This window comes from Marmota flaviventris, chromosome 1 (assembly GCF_047511675.1).
Source record: "Marmota flaviventris isolate mMarFla1 chromosome 1, mMarFla1.hap1, whole genome shotgun sequence".
NCBI classification, from domain to species: Eukaryota; Metazoa; Chordata; class Mammalia; order Rodentia; family Sciuridae; genus Marmota; species Marmota flaviventris.
Window position 1 is genome coordinate 36,716,648 of NC_092498.1, and position 23,689 is coordinate 36,740,336.

General features: G+C 37.4%; 1 protein-coding gene across 5 annotated transcripts in view; it reads right to left on the reverse strand.

The window, feature by feature from the left end:
- Ica1 (islet cell autoantigen 1) overlaps nucleotides 1–23,689 on the reverse strand; it is a 144,960-nt gene that overhangs the window by 103,762 nt on the left and 17,509 nt on the right. For 3 of the 5 annotated variants that reach the window (XM_071612624.1, XM_027952794.2, XM_071612630.1), the window contains exons 2-6: nucleotides 22,821–22,860; nucleotides 19,808–19,973; nucleotides 15,561–15,633; nucleotides 8,691–8,814; nucleotides 4,429–4,627 (exon numbers count right to left, since the gene is read on the reverse strand). In XM_071612624.1, the coding sequence (XP_071468725.1) occupies nucleotides 4,429–4,627; nucleotides 8,691–8,814; nucleotides 15,561–15,633; nucleotides 19,808–19,973; nucleotides 22,821–22,837 (579 nt within the window). In that variant the 5' untranslated portion in view covers nucleotides 22,838–22,860. The remainder of the gene's footprint in view (nucleotides 1–4,428; nucleotides 4,628–8,690; nucleotides 8,815–15,560; nucleotides 15,634–19,807; nucleotides 19,974–22,820; nucleotides 22,861–23,689) is intronic. The other 2 variants (XM_071612628.1, XM_071612615.1) reach the window with 1 other exon arrangement.

Genomic DNA, 23,689 nt, shown 5'->3' on the forward strand with positions numbered 1-23,689 from the left:
TTGTTAATAAACCTTCTCACCATAATATAATCCTTTGATGATGTGACCAGTGGACTAACAGGTCTCTAAAACCTCACACTATTTTAAATAGATACAAGCCTGCAAATACCAGCATATACCAAACATATTTCCTATAATATTTCTCAGATATCCTTTTGAATTATGGTGATGAAACACTAGACAGATACTGTAGGATTTCATCAAGTCATTTAATAGATGGCCCTCATTAAAACACTGGTCCCCTGTCCTTGTCTATGAAGACTCTGACTCCTACAAATGCCCACGTATACATTTCCATACTATCTCTTTAGAGGATTCAGAACTATTTTCTTACACCTAACACAGCTTTTATTCCATTTAGAATAATTACCCACCATCCCATTTCTGACTTTCAAGAAAAACAAGACACTTAATTGACCACAGGAGGACTCTCTCAAGGGCACCAGGCTGCACCCGCTCGGCTGCAAGCTCCCAACTTCAGCTGATGTAATCGGCTACAAGAAGCTGACTTCTATTTTTAAATTATACCCTTTTACTCTGCCTTCAAAGGGCACATATATCACACGTTGTAACTTTGCTCGTAAAATACCTCGTGTTCCCGGGTGAATCACACTGTCAGGAGGAGCCTCCGGCTGCACACAGTCACCCAGCCTTGCCCATTTAGTTAGATTCACCCACCACAGTCCATTATTTGGACAGAGGAGAACAGCTAAGTGTGGCCACACTCTCCAGGTATCTTGCTACTCAGGGTCATTTCCACAAGGAGCAAATGACTAGCAGGGTCTTACTTGTAGGCTGGGCTCAAGCTCTCCCCTCTCTGTTTCCACCCCCTTCACACAAGCTTGGTAAAAATTGTCCCATGTCAATGCTACAGCTCTGTCTTCAGCTGCTGAGCTTCTAAAGGTGCCAGAAGGAAAACAGACTATTCGCTTTGTTTGATTTTAAGTTTCATTCATCATTTCAGCTATACTCACTATGTACTCTTTAAAAGGTTTCTTGGCATTCTGAAAACACTGAAAAAAATCTTGGTTGGACATGAAAACACACTTGAACTTGCTATTTATTTATTTATGCTTATTCTGCTTATTTCTAAAAATAATGAAGGGCTCTGTAATTAGAGAGTCTAGTGGAGGTCAGTACAGTGCCTATCTTTCTGGTCTACTTCCTGCTTCATTACACAGTCACCCCATGTCTCTCCTGGGTTTGTATAAAAGCTTCCTAGCAGATGTGCCAGGTTCAAGGCGTGGGACCTTCCTATCCTTTTTCCACCTTAAAATCTGAGTGAGCCATTGAGATCACAAATTTGAGCATGCCTCTCCCTTTCTGAACACCCTTCCCTTCTTGCCTTCTGCTGTGCAGATGTCCTGTCTTCTCTGGCCCTGTTTTCCTATCTTGCTCCACGGTCTGGCCACCCCTGTACCCTTGCCCACCTCTCCTTTGCTGTGGTTCTAAATGCCCTGTTGCTTTCTTTCACTTAGGGCCCCTGTTCAAGTTGTATCCGCCATAGAGTACTGCGTCCTGTTGTTCACACTCTCAACCCAAGCTCTTCCTTCTTGCCTTTCACATCTTGCTTAGATGCCCTTTCCTCCAGGATGCCCCTTCTCAGGTGTTCTTGTGGCACCACATGTTGCCCCAAATGACCACACAAGACAGGATGGGCGGTGATGATGCCTTCTTATATACTACTGTATTTACTACTATATAATATCATTTGTTTAATGAAGAAAAACACATGAATGAAGGCACACTAAAGACTCCAAATAGGGAGGGCAACAGTTCAGGATTCATGAAATGTGAAGGCAGGAGCTGGCACAGAGGAGCCCGAAACTCCCACTCCCATGGTAATTCCTGAGGAGCCACTGGCAGCTGGATCAAGCTATCCCAGATGACTCAGAAACACCTTTAGGTAACACATTCCTGATAGATCAATGGAGACTCTGTGTAAAACGCAGTCCCACCGGGACCAAACACTAATGATCACGCAAGGTTGGATTTCGTGTTATAAACTCAAGTGAACAGAAAACGTCACAATTTAAAGTCATCCATCAAATAGGGCAGCAACCTGTAAATGAATGATTCTATTTCTTACTCCTACATCCATGTATGTCAATTTCCAAAAGATGGGGAGGTCAGCTGCATGTGGTGGGAATGCCAGAGAGGTCTGAGAAAACACAGCTCTGGAACTTCAAACTGGGGGCCTGGCATTCTGCCACCCAATAGAGGAGTGTGAATTTGGGGCCAGGTGCTGGGATTAGGGCTCTCAAGAGAACCAACATGGTCCCTGTCCTGTGGAGGGTCCAGCCTAATCAAATACACACTTAAAAACAGGCTTATTTTAAAAAACATACTTTTCCCCTAAATTCTGAGTACACCATGTTCAGCTGTTAAATTAAATCCAGCACACCAGGGATTAGGGAGTAAGCCATAGTTTCAGCTACTTCTGCATGGCAAAGGATTTTTTAAAAAACCATATTTTCCAAAGTCAACCAATTGATGACACTAAATGGTGGGAAATGTTTCAATGTTCAAACCAAATGACGAAGGACTTGGTTTCTATTTCATTCTTACAGAGTAACCACCTTCCCCCACACCAAACAAAACCAAATAAACACAATTCCACATGAAATTCTTCTGCCTTCTAGAATAGCTGTATGTTTACTTTTATTATCTGGCACAGGGGAGGGACTCAATAACTGTTAATTGAGTGAATAAATCAGAGGAGAGGAATTACCATGAAAATGCTTTCGTCCATTTTAGGTATGCTTTTCAACTTCCTTTTTTTTGTCTCTTAGGGAAAAAAAATTATGCATATTTTCTTGGATTCTGACTTTCACATCCCTTTCTGACCTTGAGTTAGTTACCTAACTGGGTATCATTGTCCTCATCTATAAAACTAAATCTGTGTGTTGGTGACTGTGGGGCTAAGGGAGTAGCAGATACAAGGATGATCAGCACTATGCCCTGCAGATAGTGTTTTTTCTTTCTTTTTTTTATACCTGTTCCATTCCATTTTTCTCACCCCCTCCCCCAAACAAAGTATGAAAGACAAAGCAAGTGACTAGCCTGGTTAGAAAGCCAGAAAACTTTGAAAGTAGCTTAGATTCACCAGTATCATTTCAAACTGTGACAATTTTATTTACTATCTCAAAAGCTTGATTTTTCCCTTTTAAAAGATTAGTGAATTTCATAAGATCATCTCTAAAGGAGAGAGATATTTCAATCTTGATGTTCCATGAACTCAGAAGTCTGCCTTCTAACATCTATGTTCAGAAAGAAAATGGATGTTGATTCCCTCCCTACGGAAGGATTCTAAAAATTACAAACCAAGAGGAAATTTGACTTTTAGAGGAATCTGTATCAATCTAATGTGTAGGTCAAGATCTGGTGATCATTCTTTTACACATAGAAGGTCCCTCCTTTCATTTATCCAACCCCCACATCCAGCCTCCAAAACCAGTAAGTTTTTCCATTCATAGTAGCTCTGCAAGGATGTACTTAAAAGAAAATCCAGGAATTTTAAGTAGTTATCTCTAATTACATGTGGATCATTTTAAATGAGTAAGACAGTTGACACAATATTATGTCAAGCTCAACATTTGGCTGATGTTTTTTTTTTCTTTCACACCCTGAAATACATCCAGTTGACCAAACAAAGAACTACCAAGACTGTAGACACACACACACACACACACACACACACACACACACACACAAAGAAAAAAAAAAACCCTCTCTATGTTTTCATAAATACTCAGTGCACCACTGCCACCCAGTGGTAAGATGCATCCTTGTATGTCAAAATCTCCAAACCCTACATTGACACAAGGTAATTAAAAAACTAACTGGAAATTAGCTATGCTACTCACCAGTTATTTCAGGGCAATTTAAGACCATACCCATCTCTATGGGTACTTATTTTCCTGAAAGAAATTTCTGAAGAGGTCAATATCAGATAAAGTCAATGCCACATTAGCTAATCCTACAACTAAACCCCACTGCTTCTGAACACATCACAAAACAAAGGAGTATTATTGTCTTATTAATTTTAATACACATTAGCAATTTAAAAAGATTGCCCCAATATTGTGTTATCACCTTCCAGATTCATTTTATCTGATCTTGATTTTTAGTTATGCGTGAAAAGGCATTTAAAAGTGACAACCGTACAAAAAGTGCACATTATATGAAAATCTGAGTTCAATTAAAACCAGCTACTGAATCCCAGCAATTTCCAGATGTCTCTTCTATCTTATCCTTAGAGAATTATATATCACATTAATTGGTATTCTGTCACATAAAAAGACGTCAGCAATGATTAATTGCATCCTTGGTGCTTTTGAGCTAAGCCTTCTTCACCAGAGGGATTCAATCACACCTCATTACCTTCTAGCAGGTACCCCTTTTGGTAAACCTCATAAAACCTCCTACCTTCCTGAACTTCTCCATTTGCTTGTAGAGGTCTGGATCGAGCTCCTGAGACACGTCCTTCATCCATAATAATGCCCCCCTGTATTCTGTCCGACACTGTTCCATGCGGTTCACCGTCAGCCATGTATCTGAGATCGCCCGATGCCGAAAAGTCTCCACTTCTTGGTGAAATCGACACAAAGGATTTCTCAAGGCCAATCTGGGAAAAAAAAAGAGACAAAGCGACAACCTTGAAACCAAGGCAATCACCAGTTTGAATCCTTGACACTTTGTCTTAAACTTATGAACCTAGAACAGTGCCTGGAAGAGAAGATGCTTCATTAAGATTTGGTGAATAATAGTTAAAATGTATGTGAATCTATGAGTTGGCCAGGGACGACCACCAGTGTTCCATACTTCAGTTTGCTGGGACTAATGTGGACCATTGGGAAACACCTCTCTCAGTGTTGCTGGGGGTGGCCTCAAGCTTGGGCAGTGTTCCTTTGAAGTTGGAACCAATCCTGCATCAATGATGGACAGTCAAGGCATGCCATTTCCATTCCAATCTTGGTCACTCCCTGTCTCCTGATCCCCTAAAGGTGGGCTCCTTGAAGATACTGTATGTGACCAGGGCCATTTTGATTACTTTTCAGGAGCCAGGGCATGTACTGCTTGCTCCAGGAGAAATGAAGCATGAACTGAAGCATTTTCAGGTGGTTAGGAGAGATAAGCACATTTATTGAGGCTCTACTACAGAGATAGGGTATATAATTTAATTCTTGTAAAAAAGAAAAACCTCTCCAAACTTAAAAGATATACGTCAGAAATGTATATTATATGAATGTAAAATTATTATAATATGAGCCAAGCACACTGTCATTTATTCAGAAAAAAAAACATTTGCGATATATCAAACTCTAAGTACAATATTTACTTTGGGTAGAAAATATTGCTTCTTTCATATTCCTACCCAAAATGAGCAGTGTCAGATGAATTACACTTTTAAAATACATTCTTTTCCAGAAAGATTCAGGGCACAGGTGCAAAATATAAAAATGAGATGAATATTTCAATTTCAATTTAAACGCAAACTCAGGAACAATGGTGCCAGGGAGCTGAGGGAAACTCATGGAGGCTCCCTCAGTGTCTGCAATGCCACCTTACGTGTGCAGACCTGAAAGAGTATGAATGGTTCAATAAGAAAAAAAAATCCCCTTTGCTTTTTCCTCTTGTCTGTAATGTTTTAAATATTGAGAACTTCTAGAAAAATAACTTGCCCACATTGTCCTACCTAGACATTGGAAATTTTTTCAAATACATATTGTTACCCCATCGAGGAAACTTGTGCTCTATCCTATTGGTTTAAATTTAATATTCACCTTTCATCAAACAGAATGAGCCATTGTAGCAATGACTAGCAAATAAGTCAGTTAAACAAACACTGGTGTGAAGGTTTGTATAATTGAAGGCTTCTATGAAAAGTTGTAAACAGTCCTCAGATGTCTCCCTGAGTATCGTATTCATTTCTGGACTCCTTTTTCTCTTCCCTTGGATTTCAACTATTTTCCTAAACTGGCTGTAAAAAGGTCTTGTGAATGAACTATTCTTGATTTTTTGCACTACTGTAAAATTGGACAGATACATTTAAAGTTGTAATAGCTTGGTAATAAAAAAGAAAAAGGCATGCTAGGCCCAGTGCCACATGCCTCTAATCCCAGTTGCTCAGGAAGCTGAGGCAGGAGAATCTCAAGTGTGAGGCCAGTCTCAGCAACTTAGTGAGACCCTGTTTCAAAATAAAAAATAAAAAGACCAAGGGTGTAGCTTAGTGGTTGAGAGTCCCTGGGTTTAATCTCCAGTGCTGGAGGAAAAGAAGGCATATAAACTCACCCCATATTTTTTTCTTGTAACTTACTCCATATAAAATCAGAAGGGTGAAAAACCAATCACTGTGGTATGAGAGACTAGATCACGACTCAAAATAAATAGAAAATATCAAGATTCAGTGACGGATTGGTCCACATTTTCATTCAGGAAAATCCATCCAAGTGTAATAATAAAGTACCTAAAGGTCTACTCCAAGGACAGTTATCCTTTAGCAGGAAAAGGTGGAAATGACCAAAGAAATGCACAGCAGGGCCCAGGTTAAATGTATACCCAGCATATGTTTATTCACACATACTCAATTAGTGGAATGCTAAGGTGTGGCTGTTTTAAGATGTATACACTGAAATTTAAAATGATAGCATATTTGACGTTAAAAAATCAATTTGCTAAATAACCTATATACAATAAGATGCAAACACTAGAATTATGATATCAGCTATCTGTGTTGGAATATATTCCTGCATACCCTAAATCATGTTTAGGACTGAGAATTCAAAGTCAGGAGAGTTACATTTAATCCTCCTGTTTCCTTCATGTTTAGGAGAACTAGTTGGGATTTCATGTGCCTGGCAACAGTTGAGTGTCAGGAAACCAGAGCCAGTGTGCAGGCCACCTTCCAAATGGTAAAGCTGGTCATACCTCATTAAGTTATGGACACAGCACAGTTTGCTAACACACAGTGCTTATAATTTCAATACCACTCGCATTGTTTTTGTTGGTTTCTTTTATTGTTTGTGTTTGTATCTGAAGCTTAGGTTACATAAACTTAAGGCCTTATATTTGTGCTCTGTGAGATCATCTGGTACAAAATTATGAAAGGGTATATACTGGATAGTCATATAATAGAATAATTAACAATGTTATCAGTAATAATAACCCTTGCATTGTGTTCTGGGATTTGGCTTTGTTTTCCATAAAATAGATGCTAATTTTAGTATGTAGGTATACATAAGAATTTCTTCTTATTAGTGATAGTACATGTTCAACATATGAGAATTTATGAAAGACATTTTAGGAATTATTTATCCTCCTAAGATTGGAGAAGCTCATATGTATACAGAAAGCATCTATCAAGGGGTTCTATCCCCATTAGTAAAATTGATTTTAATTTTCTCCTTTTGTTTTGTCTGTTTTTAAATTTTTCTAAAATGAGTATGTATAGTTTTTACAAGGACAATAATTACTATAAATAAGTATGATAGGTGCATTTCAAGGTTACAAATAAGTATCTTTCTTGGAAACTTAGGGTAGAGAACTGTTGGAAATGGTTTTGTTCAACTATGAGAGCTGGCATGGTCCACACAGTCAGGGTCCAAATGTCATTAGGAAGAACCCAAGTCTCTAGGAATGGGATCACTAAAAACTTGACACAGTTGGTTTCTTTTTTCTACTCCATCTTGGATTTTCATAGGAACACCCATGCATATATCAATGTGTATGTGTATATATATATATATATATATATATATATATATATATATATATATATCAATGGGAGGGAGAATGAGAGGGAAAATTAATAGGAGAAGAAAATATTGGACAATTTGTGTAAGTAAAATTTCTACAGCCTAAATATTTTGGAAATTACCTCCAAGCTTTACTTAGATGTGATTCTGCCAAATATTAGTGGATGACAGTTTGGGGGCTTGTTAGTTACTGGAGGAGTATGAGAGAAACAGTGTCCTTTTCTCAGGCACAAGGAGCAACTGTGTGCTGGGGCTCCTGCTTATTTAATACTGACCATAAAAATGAGTCCTGGTTGTATTTAAAAAAATGCCAGTGATCACTTACAGTTTTCTCTGTACTGGAGCTTCTCAAAATTGAATGTACATCAAAATCAACAGGGAACCTTGTTAAAATGCAAATTTCAGAGTCAGCAGATCTGGGGGGTGGGGTCCTGTTTCTGCATTTCTAACAAGCTCCCAGGCGATGCTGCTGCTGCTGCTGGCCCAGGGTCTGGGCAGTGTGGTCCAGGGCATCCTGAACAACACCCCTCTGCAGTTAATTGGCCCACAGAGAGCAGGAAGGAAACCCTTCAAGCTGGTCTCATTAGGCTCCTGCTTTAATCAGCTGCTGGAAGGAGAAGCAGACTGATCGTTATGAGCAACGTTGAAGGTCAAATATAAGCCTAGGACAGCACTCACAGTGATTGGCACCTAGAATGCCCCCTATAGGCCAGGAGAAATAAGAAAAAATATTTAAAAATGAACAAGAAGGGAAAAAAGAGGTATCCTACATGTTATTTTATTCATAGAGTTAAGAAGAAATCAAGTAAACGGAGTAGCTCCTCAATCGCAGGCAAAAGCTTTCTAAAGACAGCGAAATTCCCCTGCATGAGTAGGTGATTCCCAGGTTCTCTTCAGATCCCCCAAAACAGAGCCCCAATAAAGGTCACACACCTTTGCTGGGAAGAAAAACAGAGGGCCTTTCCTGTGGCTTGCATCATTTTTCCTGCTCTGGTTTTATCTTGGAAGCCTTGAGATCGGAGAAATTTTCCCAGTTCATTTTCTTCTTGAGACAAGACTGATGAAGAAAAGACAGAAAGGAGCCATGAACAATGAGCATTTTTATTACAAAGAAAACGAGAGAGACGAATCACAAGGTCCCCTCTCTCCCAGAGGCAAAGATGAGATGAAATTAAATCCAAGTGGCAGGCTTCAAGGTGAGTTCTCCCCACCTCCCCCACCCTGCCATTTAATGTTCATGCTGTTCTTCCACGTACAATACGAGAGATCAAATTCACTTGAATACATCTGTCAGTGAGTTTGGTGCCTGTAATCAGAACCAGAAAATGACCTCTGTACTGAAAAGCCAGCCCATAATGTGCTGCTTCCAGCTGAAATGAAGGAGTTGGGTTTGTCAAGTATGACGGTGGGAATCTTTTGTGGCTCCTAGAATTCTGTGCTAGTGGCCTCCTATTATTCTATCTGGCTGGTTTTTTGATCTGTGCCTCCTGAGTTACATTCTACTCATTGTAAAGCAACTCAAATATCTCACTCATGACACAGGTTTTGGGTAGGAGGTGAGGGTGGGAATTGAGGCTGGGTAGGCCATCAGGTTGATCATTTGATGGATTTTAAAATACATATGCTGGAACCGGCTCTGAATTGGTTCTGCCTGATCTTGGTCTCCTTTTTAAATACAACTGCAGATGAGACTACTGGTAAGTGATCTGTTACAAGCTTTCTACAGATTGATTTGGATGTAGATATAGTCATAGAATTGCACCATTTTTGACACTGCGCTTCTACTGTTAGGGTGTTAGAACATCCTAAGGAGGTAGTCCAGTGGGCACAAAAATAATCAGCATGATTATTTATTATGGTGAAAAACTCTTGCTTCCTATTCTAGGGACTAATTTGATAAAATACAGAGCATCCACATAATAGAGTAAAGGAGACCCAAATGACACCGAGCTTCCCAGAATTTTTTTTGTTTGTTTTTTCTCTTTTTCTAAACACAGCATTTACTATCAACATACTTTGAATAATACTCTTGTCCTCATTTCTGTACTGATACATTTCCACACCATTCGCATCTCAAACTGCTTTTAAAATGCTGCTAGGATTCTTGTCTATTTCCATGAGCCATACAGATTTCTTTGAGAATGCACCCCATTCCTAAAAATCTCTCCAACAATAATGTAGAGGTTTGTCCAGGACCCATGAATACAAAGATAACAGCTAAACTCACTACAGCTTCCTTCTTAATCTGTGACTATAGTTCACTCTAACAGTCCCCTGGGAGGGCCCCATGGAAATGAGGCTTCAGAATCCATTTTTCCTGAGAGGTAAAAGATGTCCCTCCTTCCTACTTTTGTCTCTCAAAAATCATGCTCACAGATCAAAGCAGGAAGGCTACTTCCTCTGTCAAGTAGTGGATTCCTATTTCTCTGGACAGCAGTGCCTGCTGGGCACGTGTGTTAGCGTTTACTGTGGTAGGACCCATGTCAGAGTGTGCATGGGTGAGCATGTGACCTTCCTATGAGACTAGGCTTTCCAGGGCAGGGACCTCGTCTAAACTTTATATTTCCCAGTCCAAATATGAAGCTTTATAGTCATGGCAGTAATTAAATGTTTGTGAGGTTGAACTAACTATAATTTTTGCTTTGTTATCCCTGTACATTTTATTTTAAGTTAAAAGCTTATTTCATATTTATGCCATGGTCCTAGGTACCTTAAAAATTCCTGTAAAAAGTGTTATTATTGTTGTTGTTTTTAATATCTTCCATTTTTCCTCTCCACTGTTTTTTGTATTAATCATTCAATTCCACAATGAATCTTTCTCTATGAAGAGCAATTTCCCACTTTTGCTCCTAAGATCATAAGGCTACTGTCACTTTTTTTTTTTTTTTAATTTGAAGCCTCAACTCATGTATGAATGAACACATTTAGTTTAGGGTCAGGAAGAAACCAGTTCATGGTACCTGGATGATTACACGGCTGATGAAATGTACTCTTTCCTAAAAAAAAAAAAAAAAAAAAAAAAAAAAAAAAAAATTCTAGGTAGATTGAAGCTTTTAAAAATAATTTTCTGGTCATTTTATACATGGGAGGATTAAACTTGGTGGCAAACAAATTTCATTTAAGTGCTGACTCTGATTAATTGGCAGTGCTTCTGAGAGAGGTGAAAGGAGGTTTGAGCTCCATGGGGCTCAAGGTTGGAATTTTCCAATTAGTGATGGCCATTGTTTAATTTAAACAATTCAAATACTAAAATTAATTGGTAGAAGTTTAAATTCAGGTGCAACTTATATATCAGATAACTCAAAAATTTCTTCTTGTACAAAGTTTTCAATTAACTGGGGCTTAAAAATTCAAATAAAAACCTATCCACATTTAATTGCTAATTAGATTTTCAGATATATTCTCTCAAAATGCAACTGAAGAACTATGAAACCAATTAGCTTGACAGCATTAACTCACTTAGCCCAGATTTATGGATAATTCAATACGTACTAGACACTTTTCTGCCCCTGGGAATACAGTGATGAGCAAGACACATGAGGTTCCCTGCTCTTACAGAGCTAATATTCAAGCAGCATGTGATAGAAAAACAAAACATACATAATCACAAATACAAAACAAAAAGAAAAATACAAAAAGAGAGATGGGGAATAAGAGGGAGTGGAAGCTGTCTTTCACTGGGTGGTTAGGAGAGGCATCTTGAAATAGGACCATTAAGCTCAGTTATAAATGACAAGAAGGGGCTGCTCTAGATACCATTAGGGCAGAGCCATGCCAAGAAGGGGAACAACAAGTTCAAGGCTTCAGATATCAGGTGGGGAAAGGTGGCTGGAGAGGTGTGTCCTGTTTATCAGCCATGGTAGGGGAGTTTGGATTCTACTTTAAGTACTACTGGATGCTTTTAAAAGGTAGGGAGCAATAGAATCCAATTTATGTTATGTTTAGACCTTTATGAAACCTCTTATGTTGAAATAATTTTAGACTTATAGAAAAATTATGTATAGTATACAGAATTCCTATATGCCCTTCCTCAACTTCCCCTAATATTATATCTTATATGACTGTGACACAAAGATCAAACTAGGAAATTAACATTGGAATAATACTACCAATGAAACCACAGGCTTCTTAATTTTTTTTTTTTTTTTACCAGTTTTCCCAGGAATGCCCTTTTTCTGTTCCAGCATGGAGATATCAAGTGTCCTTCAATCTGATAATTCCTTTATCTTTCTTGTCTTTCAAGACTTTGATGCTTTTTCCCATTTCAGCTTTCCTGAAATATTTTTTTTTCAAATATTTATTTATTTATTTTTAGGTGAAGATGGATACAATACAATGCCTTTATTTTTATGTGGTGCTGAGGATTGAACCCGGGTCCCGCTCAGCCACAATCCCAGCCCCAACTTTCCTGACATATTTTTTAATGTTGTTCAATTTAGCTTGGTCTGATTTCTCGTGATTAGACTGGGGTTATGGACTTGAGGGAAGGATATAGAGGTAAAGAGCCACTCTTAGTGGATGGTATCAGGTTTACATAACAACATGTATTATCACTGAGGATGTTGACTTCTGTCACTTGGTTAAAGTAAGTATCTGTTGGGTTTCTTCACTGTAAAGTTACATTTTTTTTTTCCTTTTGCAATTATTATTTTGTAATTTTTTTTTATAACTTTGAGGAAAGAGTACACAAAACTTTCTTTCCACAAACTTACTTTCACTAATTGTGACACTCTTCAGTGACTGCTGACCTGCCATGATTCTCACTGTGGTGTTTACTTAATGGTGATTTTGTAGTATTTTTTCTATATATATTTATTAACTGGAAGTATTTTATAAGGCCCTTTCTTACCTGTCTGTCCATCCATCTACCTCCAGATAGACGTAATGGGTAATCATTTTTTTTCCATGTGTTATATTTCAACAATATCATTGTTTATCTTGATACTTAAATTGTACCAGCTTGGACCATAGGCTTTCTGCTATGCCCTTTCAACTTGCACCCTTTTTTCAAAAACTTTCTTGTATGTTGGCCATTATAAAATATTCCAGGCTCATTTTGAACTTTCCCTTCCGCAGCCCTGAAATCAATCATTTCTTCAAGAAGCACTGCTTTTATGAATAAGGGTGTTTAGAAACCAAGAACTGTGTGTTGGTATGCTCACTACTACAGGGCATTAGTACTTTGAGGTATTGTCAGCAAAGGCAGGAAATATATGAATGCACACGAACCCATGTATACTCACTCATCTGTATTCATTTCTGAATCTCTCCATCTGTATCTATGTTAATAACAAAGACTTCATATGACACCTCTGATTCCAGCCCAATACCTCATGTTTATTCTAGCCTTCTCCCTTTATTCACAACTTCTTTCTACTATAGGCAGTAAGAACCCAGGCTTTCATTATCTATAATGTATTTACTTATTTGTTTTACCTCAGTATACACACACAGTTTCAGAATTGCTAATTGTTACCCCTATAAGAAATAAATATATTAACAAAAGCAGTTTCCATGTACACTCTGTGTTTAGGTTTAGAATCCTGTAAAAAAATACTATTGCCCAAAATTACTAAGGTTAATTCGTTTCTTCTCCACTCTAGTCAGTGTGGTGATGCTATTCATTTTTAATGCAATTCAATTCATTTGTTGCTGCTCGCATTCCATTTTGGAGCCTCCCAGGTCCTGGCTGGTCTTAAGCACGTTTTGAGTATGTGAAACACCACTAAGGTTGCTAGATACAGCTCCCTCCTCACCCTTCCACCCCATTCTCATCCCTACTTCTTTCCTACCCACCCCCAGTCTCTTTAATTTCTGGTTTATCTTTCCTGAAATTCTTTAGCATGATAAGAAGACTCTGTGTGTGTGTGTGTGTGTGTGTGTGTACTTTTCATTCTTTACATTTCTATTTTATTATACCCCCCTTCTTTCTTGCTGAAGGGTATCATACAATCAATATGCATTTGTGCTTGGCTCCTTTCATTTAAAATTATACCCTTAAAATTACTTCATATCATCAGTTCATAGAGATTTTCCTCATTTCTTTTCTTTGACAGCTGCATAGCAACACCCTCACATTAGCTACCCTATTTTTAGTCCTCCATCCAAGTCGGGATTCCTTTCCATCCCAGCAGTGCAGAACTCCTCCTTCTCATCCCCACTGTGATGGCATGGCTCACAGGAGCTTAGTGGGCAGACACAAAGGGATCATCCACGACCCACAGCCAAGGTCTGCCCTGGACTCCTTCAAGGTTGGGCTCACTGTTGCAGCCCCTTACAAGATAATCATGAGATTTTATAGTGTTCAATCCTAATTCTGTTAATTAATCTGAGATAGTTCAGGGGAAAGGTCTTCCCAGGTGTTCTACTAGGAACATTCAAATAGATGGTAAGCATAATTTCTATTGAGAGAATCACTGTTTATATAGAATCTGCAAGCACCCATCTTTTCTTCCCTTATGACTATATCTATATATATCTATATATCTATATATCTATATATCTATATCTATCTATCTATATATATATATATGGCAACTGACTTCATGTGACTCACTTAATATAAAACAATCACAATTTTATAAATATCTTTTGTTTTCTACTGAGGAGAAAATGATCCATTTCATGCTAAGTATGAAGAGCATGGTAGGTAGAGTAAAAGCAATTTTGACCAATAATTCTCCGAACTTGGGGTTTAAACAAAGGAATGATCTGGTCTGGTTTAAAAGTGTACTCTGATTGCAGTGTAGACAACAGGCTAGTGGAGGCAGAAGTGTAGACAAGGGGATCAGATAGGAAGCTGATTTAGCAAACCAAGTAGGGGAGTGATGGTGGGGCCTAACTAGGGTAGTGGCAGAGAAGACAGAAGAGGAGGGCAAAGCTGAAAGCTTTTTAAGAGGCAAATCAGGCCAGCACTGAGAATGACTAAATGTGGGACAGGGAGATGTGAGGGCCGTCCGCATGTGCCTCAGTTTCCTCATAGCTCAAGATCCTGGAGTTAGAGCCCTGGAGAAGTCTTAGCCCAAACACTTAGTAAATATTAACAAAGATAATTTATATAATTCTTCCTCTAAGTCCTATGAATTTTGGGCTTTCCCCAAACAGTTCCTCAATGAAACATTACTAATGTAGAAAAACAACTTATCGCTAACTTGTGATTATAGAAAAGGGCTTTGGCAGAGCAGTCAGAAATAAAATGACACACTGTATTCTAGTCTTAGAAATATAGAAATTATACTATTATATTTATTATGATTTAAAATAAAGTTTAAAGACATATGAGCATACAACTTGATATTTAGTATTTCAAGGATAACTTTGTTGCGAATGCTTTTAAGACAGGATGACTGTGTGAAACTCTCATTCCAGCCCAATACCTTATGTCTGACATGAGAAATGTTCTTGAGGACATACTGTCAACAAAATATCACCAGTGAATTAACTCTATGTGCCTTCTATCTCCACCTGACTTCTTTAAAAGGGACAACAACACTGGATATAAAAGAGCCAGGGCAATCAAATAAAAATAACCCCAATTTAAAAGCCCAAGGCATAAAACTGAGAAAACTTTTTTATACTTGGGAAAATAAATGGTATGTCTAAATCCATGGGACATCCAATACAAAATTCTCCTAGTATGATTCTTACTTCGAAAGATAAACAACCTATGTAGTTTAGGTGAATCTTTGTGGCTTAAACAAATAAATACCCATAAAGAGTTCCTTAAACATGTTAAATGATATATGAAGGTGAAACATACTGCTTTTTCTTAGGGTCTATCTGTCACACTTAAGATATACTTACAACATATCCTCTTTTGATAGAGTACAATTGCTTTAGATAAATCCAAACAGGTTCTCTGAATTGAGTGAAACAACTGTAATAAAAAAAGAGAACAGAATAAAACAGATAGCAGTGAAATAAAAAATAATTACACTGAACAAAACCATAGTGTATAAATTACCCACTAAAAACAAGATAACATGTCTGTCTAAGTGTGTTTGGTGTTATGTAGAGTATCATATAGAGACTGTGACCAGCACCATTAAATATGTTCTTATTTTCCTTTACTTATTGGAATTCATCATCTCTGTGATCTAAATTAAGATCTACAGCAACAATTATTTCCTCCAGACTATTGAAATAATAGCCGAAAACAGAAAACTAAGTGAAGGGCCCAATTAGAGGAGTTGGTAAACCAGAGACCCAATATTCATTCATAACCTAATTTATTCCCTTCACCATTTGCTGTCTTTTTTTTTAATGGAAGATTTGTCAAGTAAACATTATATTTAAAAGATGACGTCAACTTGTTTTATGATTTTAATGTATTTTATGGCAAGCTTAAAAAACTGGATAAAGCAAACAAAAATCAATCATCTGAGTGTCCTGTCTGTTTGGAAGGCATCTGGTAAAAATGATGTTTAGTTAGGAGCAAACATCACTACTTATTTTCCTAATGATTTCATAAAATATACACAGTGAGACAACCTAATGCCATTGCTATGGTCATATTAGAGAAAACTGGGGGAAAGGCAAGCAGGAATGAATTGTGGAGAATCTAACTGGATTTTACTCAGGGTGGGGGTTCTCAGTTTTTGCTTCAGAAACCAAGATAGCTCAAGGAAAGACAGAAGAGATAGTAGGGTTTGAATCTTAAATGTTTCCCCAGCGGCCCACCTGCTAACAGCTTCGTCTCCAACCTGTGGTGCTATTGGGAGTTGATGGGACCAAGCAGAAGGCATGGGGGGGGGGGGCGGGGGGCATGTTCCCTTGAGAGAGATAAGGAACTGCAGCCTCTTCCCCACTGTCTTTGCTTCCTGGCTGTCCTAAGGAACACATTTCCTCTATTACACCACAGCCTCCAAAGTAATGGGGCCAAGTGACTATGGAATGAACCCTCTATAACTGAAGCAAAATAAAAATTTTCCTGTTTTTAACTTGATTTATCTCACGTATTTGTTACAGTGACAGAAAGCAAACTAACATAACATACTTCACACTTTCTTTACCTCTGACCACAGACTCAAGAGACCTGGGCTGGGAACAATTAGAAAACCTGGCAGACAAACATATTGCCTTGCGGAGTCACCCAGTGAGGCCAGGCAAGGTTTTCTTTTTTCTTCTCTTCCTACTTAACTGGCCACATTGTAGAAATTATGTTACAAAGCACTTCAATATTTGAGTGAAAACAGATGATCTGCTTCATTATAAATTTGACCAAATTATCTAATAAAAATGGATGCATGCACATGTACATGAAAGATTAAAACCATTCCTAGGAATACTTAATATAATAAAACATGGTCATGAAGAATATAAATATATGAGTTTACTAAATTGCATCCTCAACCTGTTTATAGATATGAAAAAAAAATCCTATACCATAAAACAAAACAGAAAACTGGCAGTCTGAATCCGTCCCTTAGCAAATGCTTGATGTCAGTAGTCTGGGCCACAGGCCACCAGAAAAGGACCAAGTTGGTTCTTTTTCTCATTCTTGAATATAGCGGCTAAGGGATGTTCTGTTTTGACTGTTCATTATTTAAAAATTAAGATAGAAGTTGAATGCAATAAAATGCACAGTTCTTTAATGTTCAGTTGTATGAGTTTTTATTATTATAAACATTTGTGTAATCTTGTCCAAAACAAGATAACATTTCCCATCCATACTGTCCACTGTACTCTGGCAGCCATTAAAAACTTCTATCACCATAGATTCTTTTTTGTCCTTGTAAGGACTTGCTTTTGAGAAAATCATTTTAATATCAAGCAATGTGGATAAATGTTAAACTTAGCATAACATTTCTATATTAACTTCTCAATGAATTGCAATAGTATCTGACCTTCATTAAAATTTGGCCCACAAGTTTTCTGAGCCAGCAAGGTCTTGGTTCATAAGCAAGGCTTCTATGGATAACTCAGTATAAAAAACATGTCATAATGATTTGCATATCATTTTTATATTTTATTGATGGAATCAATTCTCTCTATAACCATTAACATCAGTATGAACATTTCTGCAGAAACTTCTGTCATGGGTAAAATGACACTGCTAACTACTTTGAAAGTCACATGTTAGGACAGCAGTTATTTGGAATAAAGTACAGTGGTTTGTTAAAAGTGTTGTGGAAAAAGTCAACATATAAATATAATATTTAATATAGTAGTAATTAGCATCTTTCTTTTTGAATGATTGACTTGTATTTACTAGGTTGTTAAAAAGGAAAAAGCTATGAACTATGAAAAGCATTTATAACTTATAATAATTTACCCTGCATTTATAATATAAAAATCAGAACATGTTTCCTGATTCTACTTTTTTTTTTCCAATGTAGGAATATCCTTTAGAAAATCCTTGTCAACCCAGCTTCTTTGCAGAATTTCCACTTACAGAAGGAGAGACAGGGCTGATATTAATTGCACCAACATGTACAGGTATTCATTTAGTACCTGTTGAATGTGTACTGTGAGACTGGTGGGGATAAAGTGGTAGGCTAGCACGGACTTTAGCCTTTTACTGGGGATAAGGCAGGCAAACAAACCAACACCTGAGATAATTCCATGAGAGATGAGACCCTGAGCAAATAAAACAAGGCCATGTGTGAGACAGAAGAGTGGGTGGAGTGCATGAGGAACAGGAGTGGATCTCAGTGACTTTAAACAGCATATTCAAGTTCAGGTGACCTTTAGGCCGAGACTGGAACTATGAGGAGGAGCCATTCAAGGGAAGGTTTGGGGAAAGAGTATCCAGGCAGACCACAGGAAATATTTTGATAAGCTTGAACTTGCTTGATTGTGGCCTGAGAAGTGAGAAAAGGCCATTATGCCTGGAGGGTGGTGTGGGCAGTGTCAGCGTTATGGGAGAGAATTCTTAGGACAGGGAGGCAGAGCCAGGTGTGTCAGGAGCTTTGTTAGGTTCCAGAGATAATGTATAGAAGGCATTCTGAATAGTCCCTGGGACATAATAAGAACTAAGTAAACATAAGCTATCACTCTACTTATTACCTAATTTAATTATCATAATAACTGTAAGTAAATAATTATTCTTGCCTCCATTTCAAGCACTAACAAAACAAGGATAAGAGAAATTTTTTTAGGTCATTCTCCCCAGGTCACAAAAGCTGGCAGGTGCAACTGTAGCCATATTGATTGGTCAGGGAATTCATAGTCTCAAAGTCAGCCATCTCTCACTGGGCAGCCTACATTTCAGAAAGCTCTGCCTGAGTCTAGGTCTATCCTCAGATGAAAGGAAACCCTCTTCCACATAACAGACCTTCCTATGTAATTGACAACTAAGTCTCCCTTTAACCCTCACTGTTTTGGGATAACCATGGTTTCTACCATCCTAGCCACCCTTCTGGGAAATTTGGAGCTCTTTTTTTAGTTCCATTAAATAATGTTAGATTCATTAACTTTAGTTTGCACATTAAATCCAGAGAACCTGTTGAATCCTTATCAGACCATGTATTGTATTACTCCTTTTGACGCCCTGTCACTCACAGAAATGTTATGGTTTCAAAGTTGTAATCTAAACCATTGGCATAAGTGTCCAGCAAGACAGTTAGTGGGCCTTCTACTAGTTATATTAATACTCTTGATCAACCAGGTAGGAATTCAGTTTGCTATATTACTAACTAGTCAAAGTATCTGCTTGGTTAATTCATTCTAGAATTTTCCAGGGTTTAATACCATCTTATTAGGCTCTACTTTCCAGGTTATTTTACCCATGTCCTCTTAATTTTATTATTATTTTTAAATGTAAACATCTGCTGGACCCTTAGTTTTTTGAACCCTCCCCAATTCTGACTCCTCAGCTATCAATAGCAGCAACTCTTTGTAATAATTTTGACAGTAAACATTTATTGGGAATTTACCACATGCCATGCATTCCAACTAAGAGCTTGAAAAACAAATTAAGGCATGCTGGTGGCTGTAGGAAAATTTGTTGATTTTAACAAAATGTACTGGGTATAATTATTTGATTCTAGATCTTCCTGATTTTCAAATATAAAGCACACCTAGGCCTGCCCGGGTGAAGTGATGCTCACCTCTAGCTTGGCATCCAGGTCTGCATCAGAGGCGACAACATGTTCATCTTCCTTCTTCCCCGTGGCTTTAATGAAGGCCTGCTTCGTTTCCCAGTACTTCTGTTGCATCTTATTGACAACTGACTTATCTTGAGTATATCGATCCTGTAAGTCCCAGGAATAACTGCTGAAAACATATAAAGAGCTATTTTATTCAATACTTTCATAAAGATTTAAGATATTATAGCATGAAAAATCTATCTAGATATGGTGTTCTAATATACATTGACATTTACAACATTCATAAACATGTAAGTACTTTCTTATATAGATATTACACCAAGAACATTAAATCAATTCTTTCTAACCTGCTCCAAAATTGCATAAGAGTGAGGAAATTTAGAATCATTTGTAGGAAGTCAAGAAACTACATCTTCAGGAGAATTTAGATATCAATAAGTGGACACACTCCTTTTAGAGGTGGAGAACGAAAGGCCAAGAAGGCCAGGTGACTGGCTCCAGGCACCACGGGGAATCAGGGATGAAGGAAGATACCATCACACTCTCTCCATCCCACTGTACGGAATGAAGTGATGGCAAAGTAGAAAGAGGCTGAAAAATAACACACTTAACATCTGTTAAAGAAGAATCTAAAATAATCAAACTCAGAACTAGGAAGTAGAATGGTGGTTAAGGCCGAGGGGAAAAAAAATGATAAACTGCTAATCAACATGCATAAAACTTTCATTTATGCAAGATGAGTAAGTTCAACAGATCTGCTGTATGATACTGTGCCTATAATTAACAATACTGTATTGTACACTGTGAACTTTTCTAAGAAGTAGGTCTTATGTTAGTTGTTCTTACCACAGTAAAGTAAACTAATGGGGCTGGGCATATGGCTCAGGGGTAGAGTGCCTGCCTTTCATGAATGTGGCCCTGGGTTGGATCCCCAGTACCAAAAAATAAAATAAAAAAAAAATTTTGAAATCTGTTACTGATTTCTAATGTCATAAACTACAATTTTTTCAAATAATTGCTTAAAATACAGATAGAAAGCCATTGTTCAGGAAGGTCATAAAGCAAATCAAAAAGAATATAAAGAAAAAACTAGAAACAAAACTTAGAATGAAATGGGATTCCTTCAATGAAAGCAATGACTACACCAAATGCTGGCGCAAAGTTTCCTGTTGGTGCTCCATCCTTCCCCCTGCTCTGTGTTCCTCCTATGTCTAAAGTTCCTGTTCCTAACTGCCACACAGGGCCCCTGACAACTTCCCTCTGCTGATATGTAACTTCTTTGACCCCAGCTCTAGATATGCCAGCTTATGTCCTGTGAGCTGCTTCATAGAATTAGATCAAAATACCAGAATCTCAAAACACAATGATTTATACTCTCCTTCCTTGACATTTTCATTAAATCTATAACTTTTAATTCACATGTCTTAAAAAGTCAGCATTTCAGATGACTTCCTTAACAATAGTTATTGCTGGTAAGAGAAGAAGGTTTATGGAAGACTTTCATGGTGGGCCTTATACCCTTCTGTAGTATTTAAACATTTTATTATGAGTTCACAAATGAGAAAATAAGATAAAAATATGCATAACATTTACGTAAAAGACAATCTGTCTATATAACATGCACATTAAAATATTGGAAGGATTGACCCCAAAGACTGTGGTTATTTCAGGGGAATGGGAGGCTCAAGAATAGGGCATAAAATGGATTTACTTTCATTCTCTCTCTCTCTCTCTCTCTCTCTCTCACTCTCTCTCCAGCCATCATATTAACAACAACAACACAAAAAATTTATTTTGGCATGTATAAAGATATGAATTGGCATGAATATACTTTGTGTACAACCAGAGATATGAAAAATTGTGCTCTATATGTATAATAAGAATTAGTAATGCATTCTGCTGTCATATATAAATAAAGAATTAATTTAAAAATTTTATTTTGGAACAAAAAAGGAGGGGAAAGAGATCTAATAAATACCCACCAGCCTCTACCACTCAAAAAAAGAAGAATCTCAGATTTCAAAAGTTTAAGAATCTTGCTCAAAATCACCCAGGATTAAAATCCAGATGTTTTCTTCCACAGTTCAGTCATTTAGATGTACTCCGTAGCCCTTGTATTTTAGCAGCAAGCTCTAAAGTATAGTAAGCAGGAGAGTTTGGGAGGGCCTACTTCTTGGGGCTTTCCCATCTGCCTTAGGTGAGTAACTATTTGCCCAAGACTCCTGCCAGGATATGGCAGCCACTAAGAGAGTCACAAGATGGAACCAGCCCATGATCATGAGGCAAGGTAAGACAGAGAAAAAGAAGTCTGACAATTCTTAGATGACTGTCAAATGGGGATACTTAATTGCTTTTAAAAAATAATTACATTTTAAGATATGCAAAAGTTCTTTGAAGTTTGACATTGATGTTACCAAGGACTTGGGCCTAATTTCTTATCTAATGAGAAAGGAGGGATTAAAAAGTGTATTTCTTTAATTAATTGTATATTTGAAAAATAAAATGGAATTCATTCTTATGATACAAATTAAAGAAGGTACAACGACAAAAATCTGCTTGCTGGTGGAGTCACAAGTACAAAATGTTTAGAAGCACTGCATAAAGGGCTCTAGAACTTCCCACGGGTTTAATATGCTATTTCTATATAATATGTTATTTCTACATAAATGAAAGAGCTAGCTTGGTTACCACATCTAGCTTGATTCTATTCAGCATCATACACTTCAACCATGACTGGCTTCTGAATGTTCATGAAGGTTGCAGTTAGTAAGTCTGAATAGTGTGTGACAGCAGAACCATACTTTATTTCATAGATACCCTACATAACATTCCTTATGCCTTCCAAAGGTGGAAGGTATAAATAAGATAGTAATAAAAATGCATCAACCTGGAAAGGTTATTTACTGTTAATGTGTCTCAATTGTTCCATTCAATAGACATTTGCTGAGCATGAACTATGTGATTTCTACTTTATTAGCTTATCCCAATTTAGTTAAGACAACACACTACTTACCATTTGTGTCCTGACATGTTTTCTTCTTCTTCTTTTTCTACTGTTGTTGATGCGGGGAGAAGGGGCAGGGAAAAAGCATGAGAGGATACGTTATATTAAAACTGAAATAAAACAAACGTGTTTAACAGTTACACATTATGTTACAATTAAACATTAATGTGACACATAAAAATTGTCGACCCAAGCCATTTCTGGTTGTATTTTAGGGCCAAACACTATTCCATAGTAATGCTGCATATCAGTGTGGAGAATGGCTCAGCTAAATTACACTGGAAGAAATATCCCAAATGGAGCTTAAGAAATGAACAGGCAATATACTACTACCTATTGTTGACATAATACCAATATTATGTACAATGAGCTGTGTAATAAAACCACCATGGTTTTAATTAGCTTTTAAATTAAATTTATTTTAACTGACATAGAAAACATAAAATTGTACCTATTAATGTGGTAACATGTAATGCTTCCATATAAAGAATTTCTTAGCACTGAAGAACAATACATTCCAGACAGCGGTTGTCTGCAGGGGATGTGATTTAAGTTTCAACATGTTAGGTTCAATGGTGAATTTATTGCATCCAGATTTGAAATATTTCATATTCAATGTTTTAAAGAAATGAACCAGCACATTGCAAAAACAAAACAAATTAAAAAAATTTAAAAACCCCCAAACCAAAAGATACCAATGAAAGTCTAAAGGAGGAAGCAATGTGATATTTAGCAGCCCAGCAATGAATTTTCATTTCATTAGTTAATACGGAAACCACTTCTGGCCTTTGTCCTTACTCTATTTGCTCCCAGCCGGGAAGCTAGCCAGCCCAGGGGCAGAGCCAAGCAGCCCAGCCACGTGAGCAACACCTGCCTAT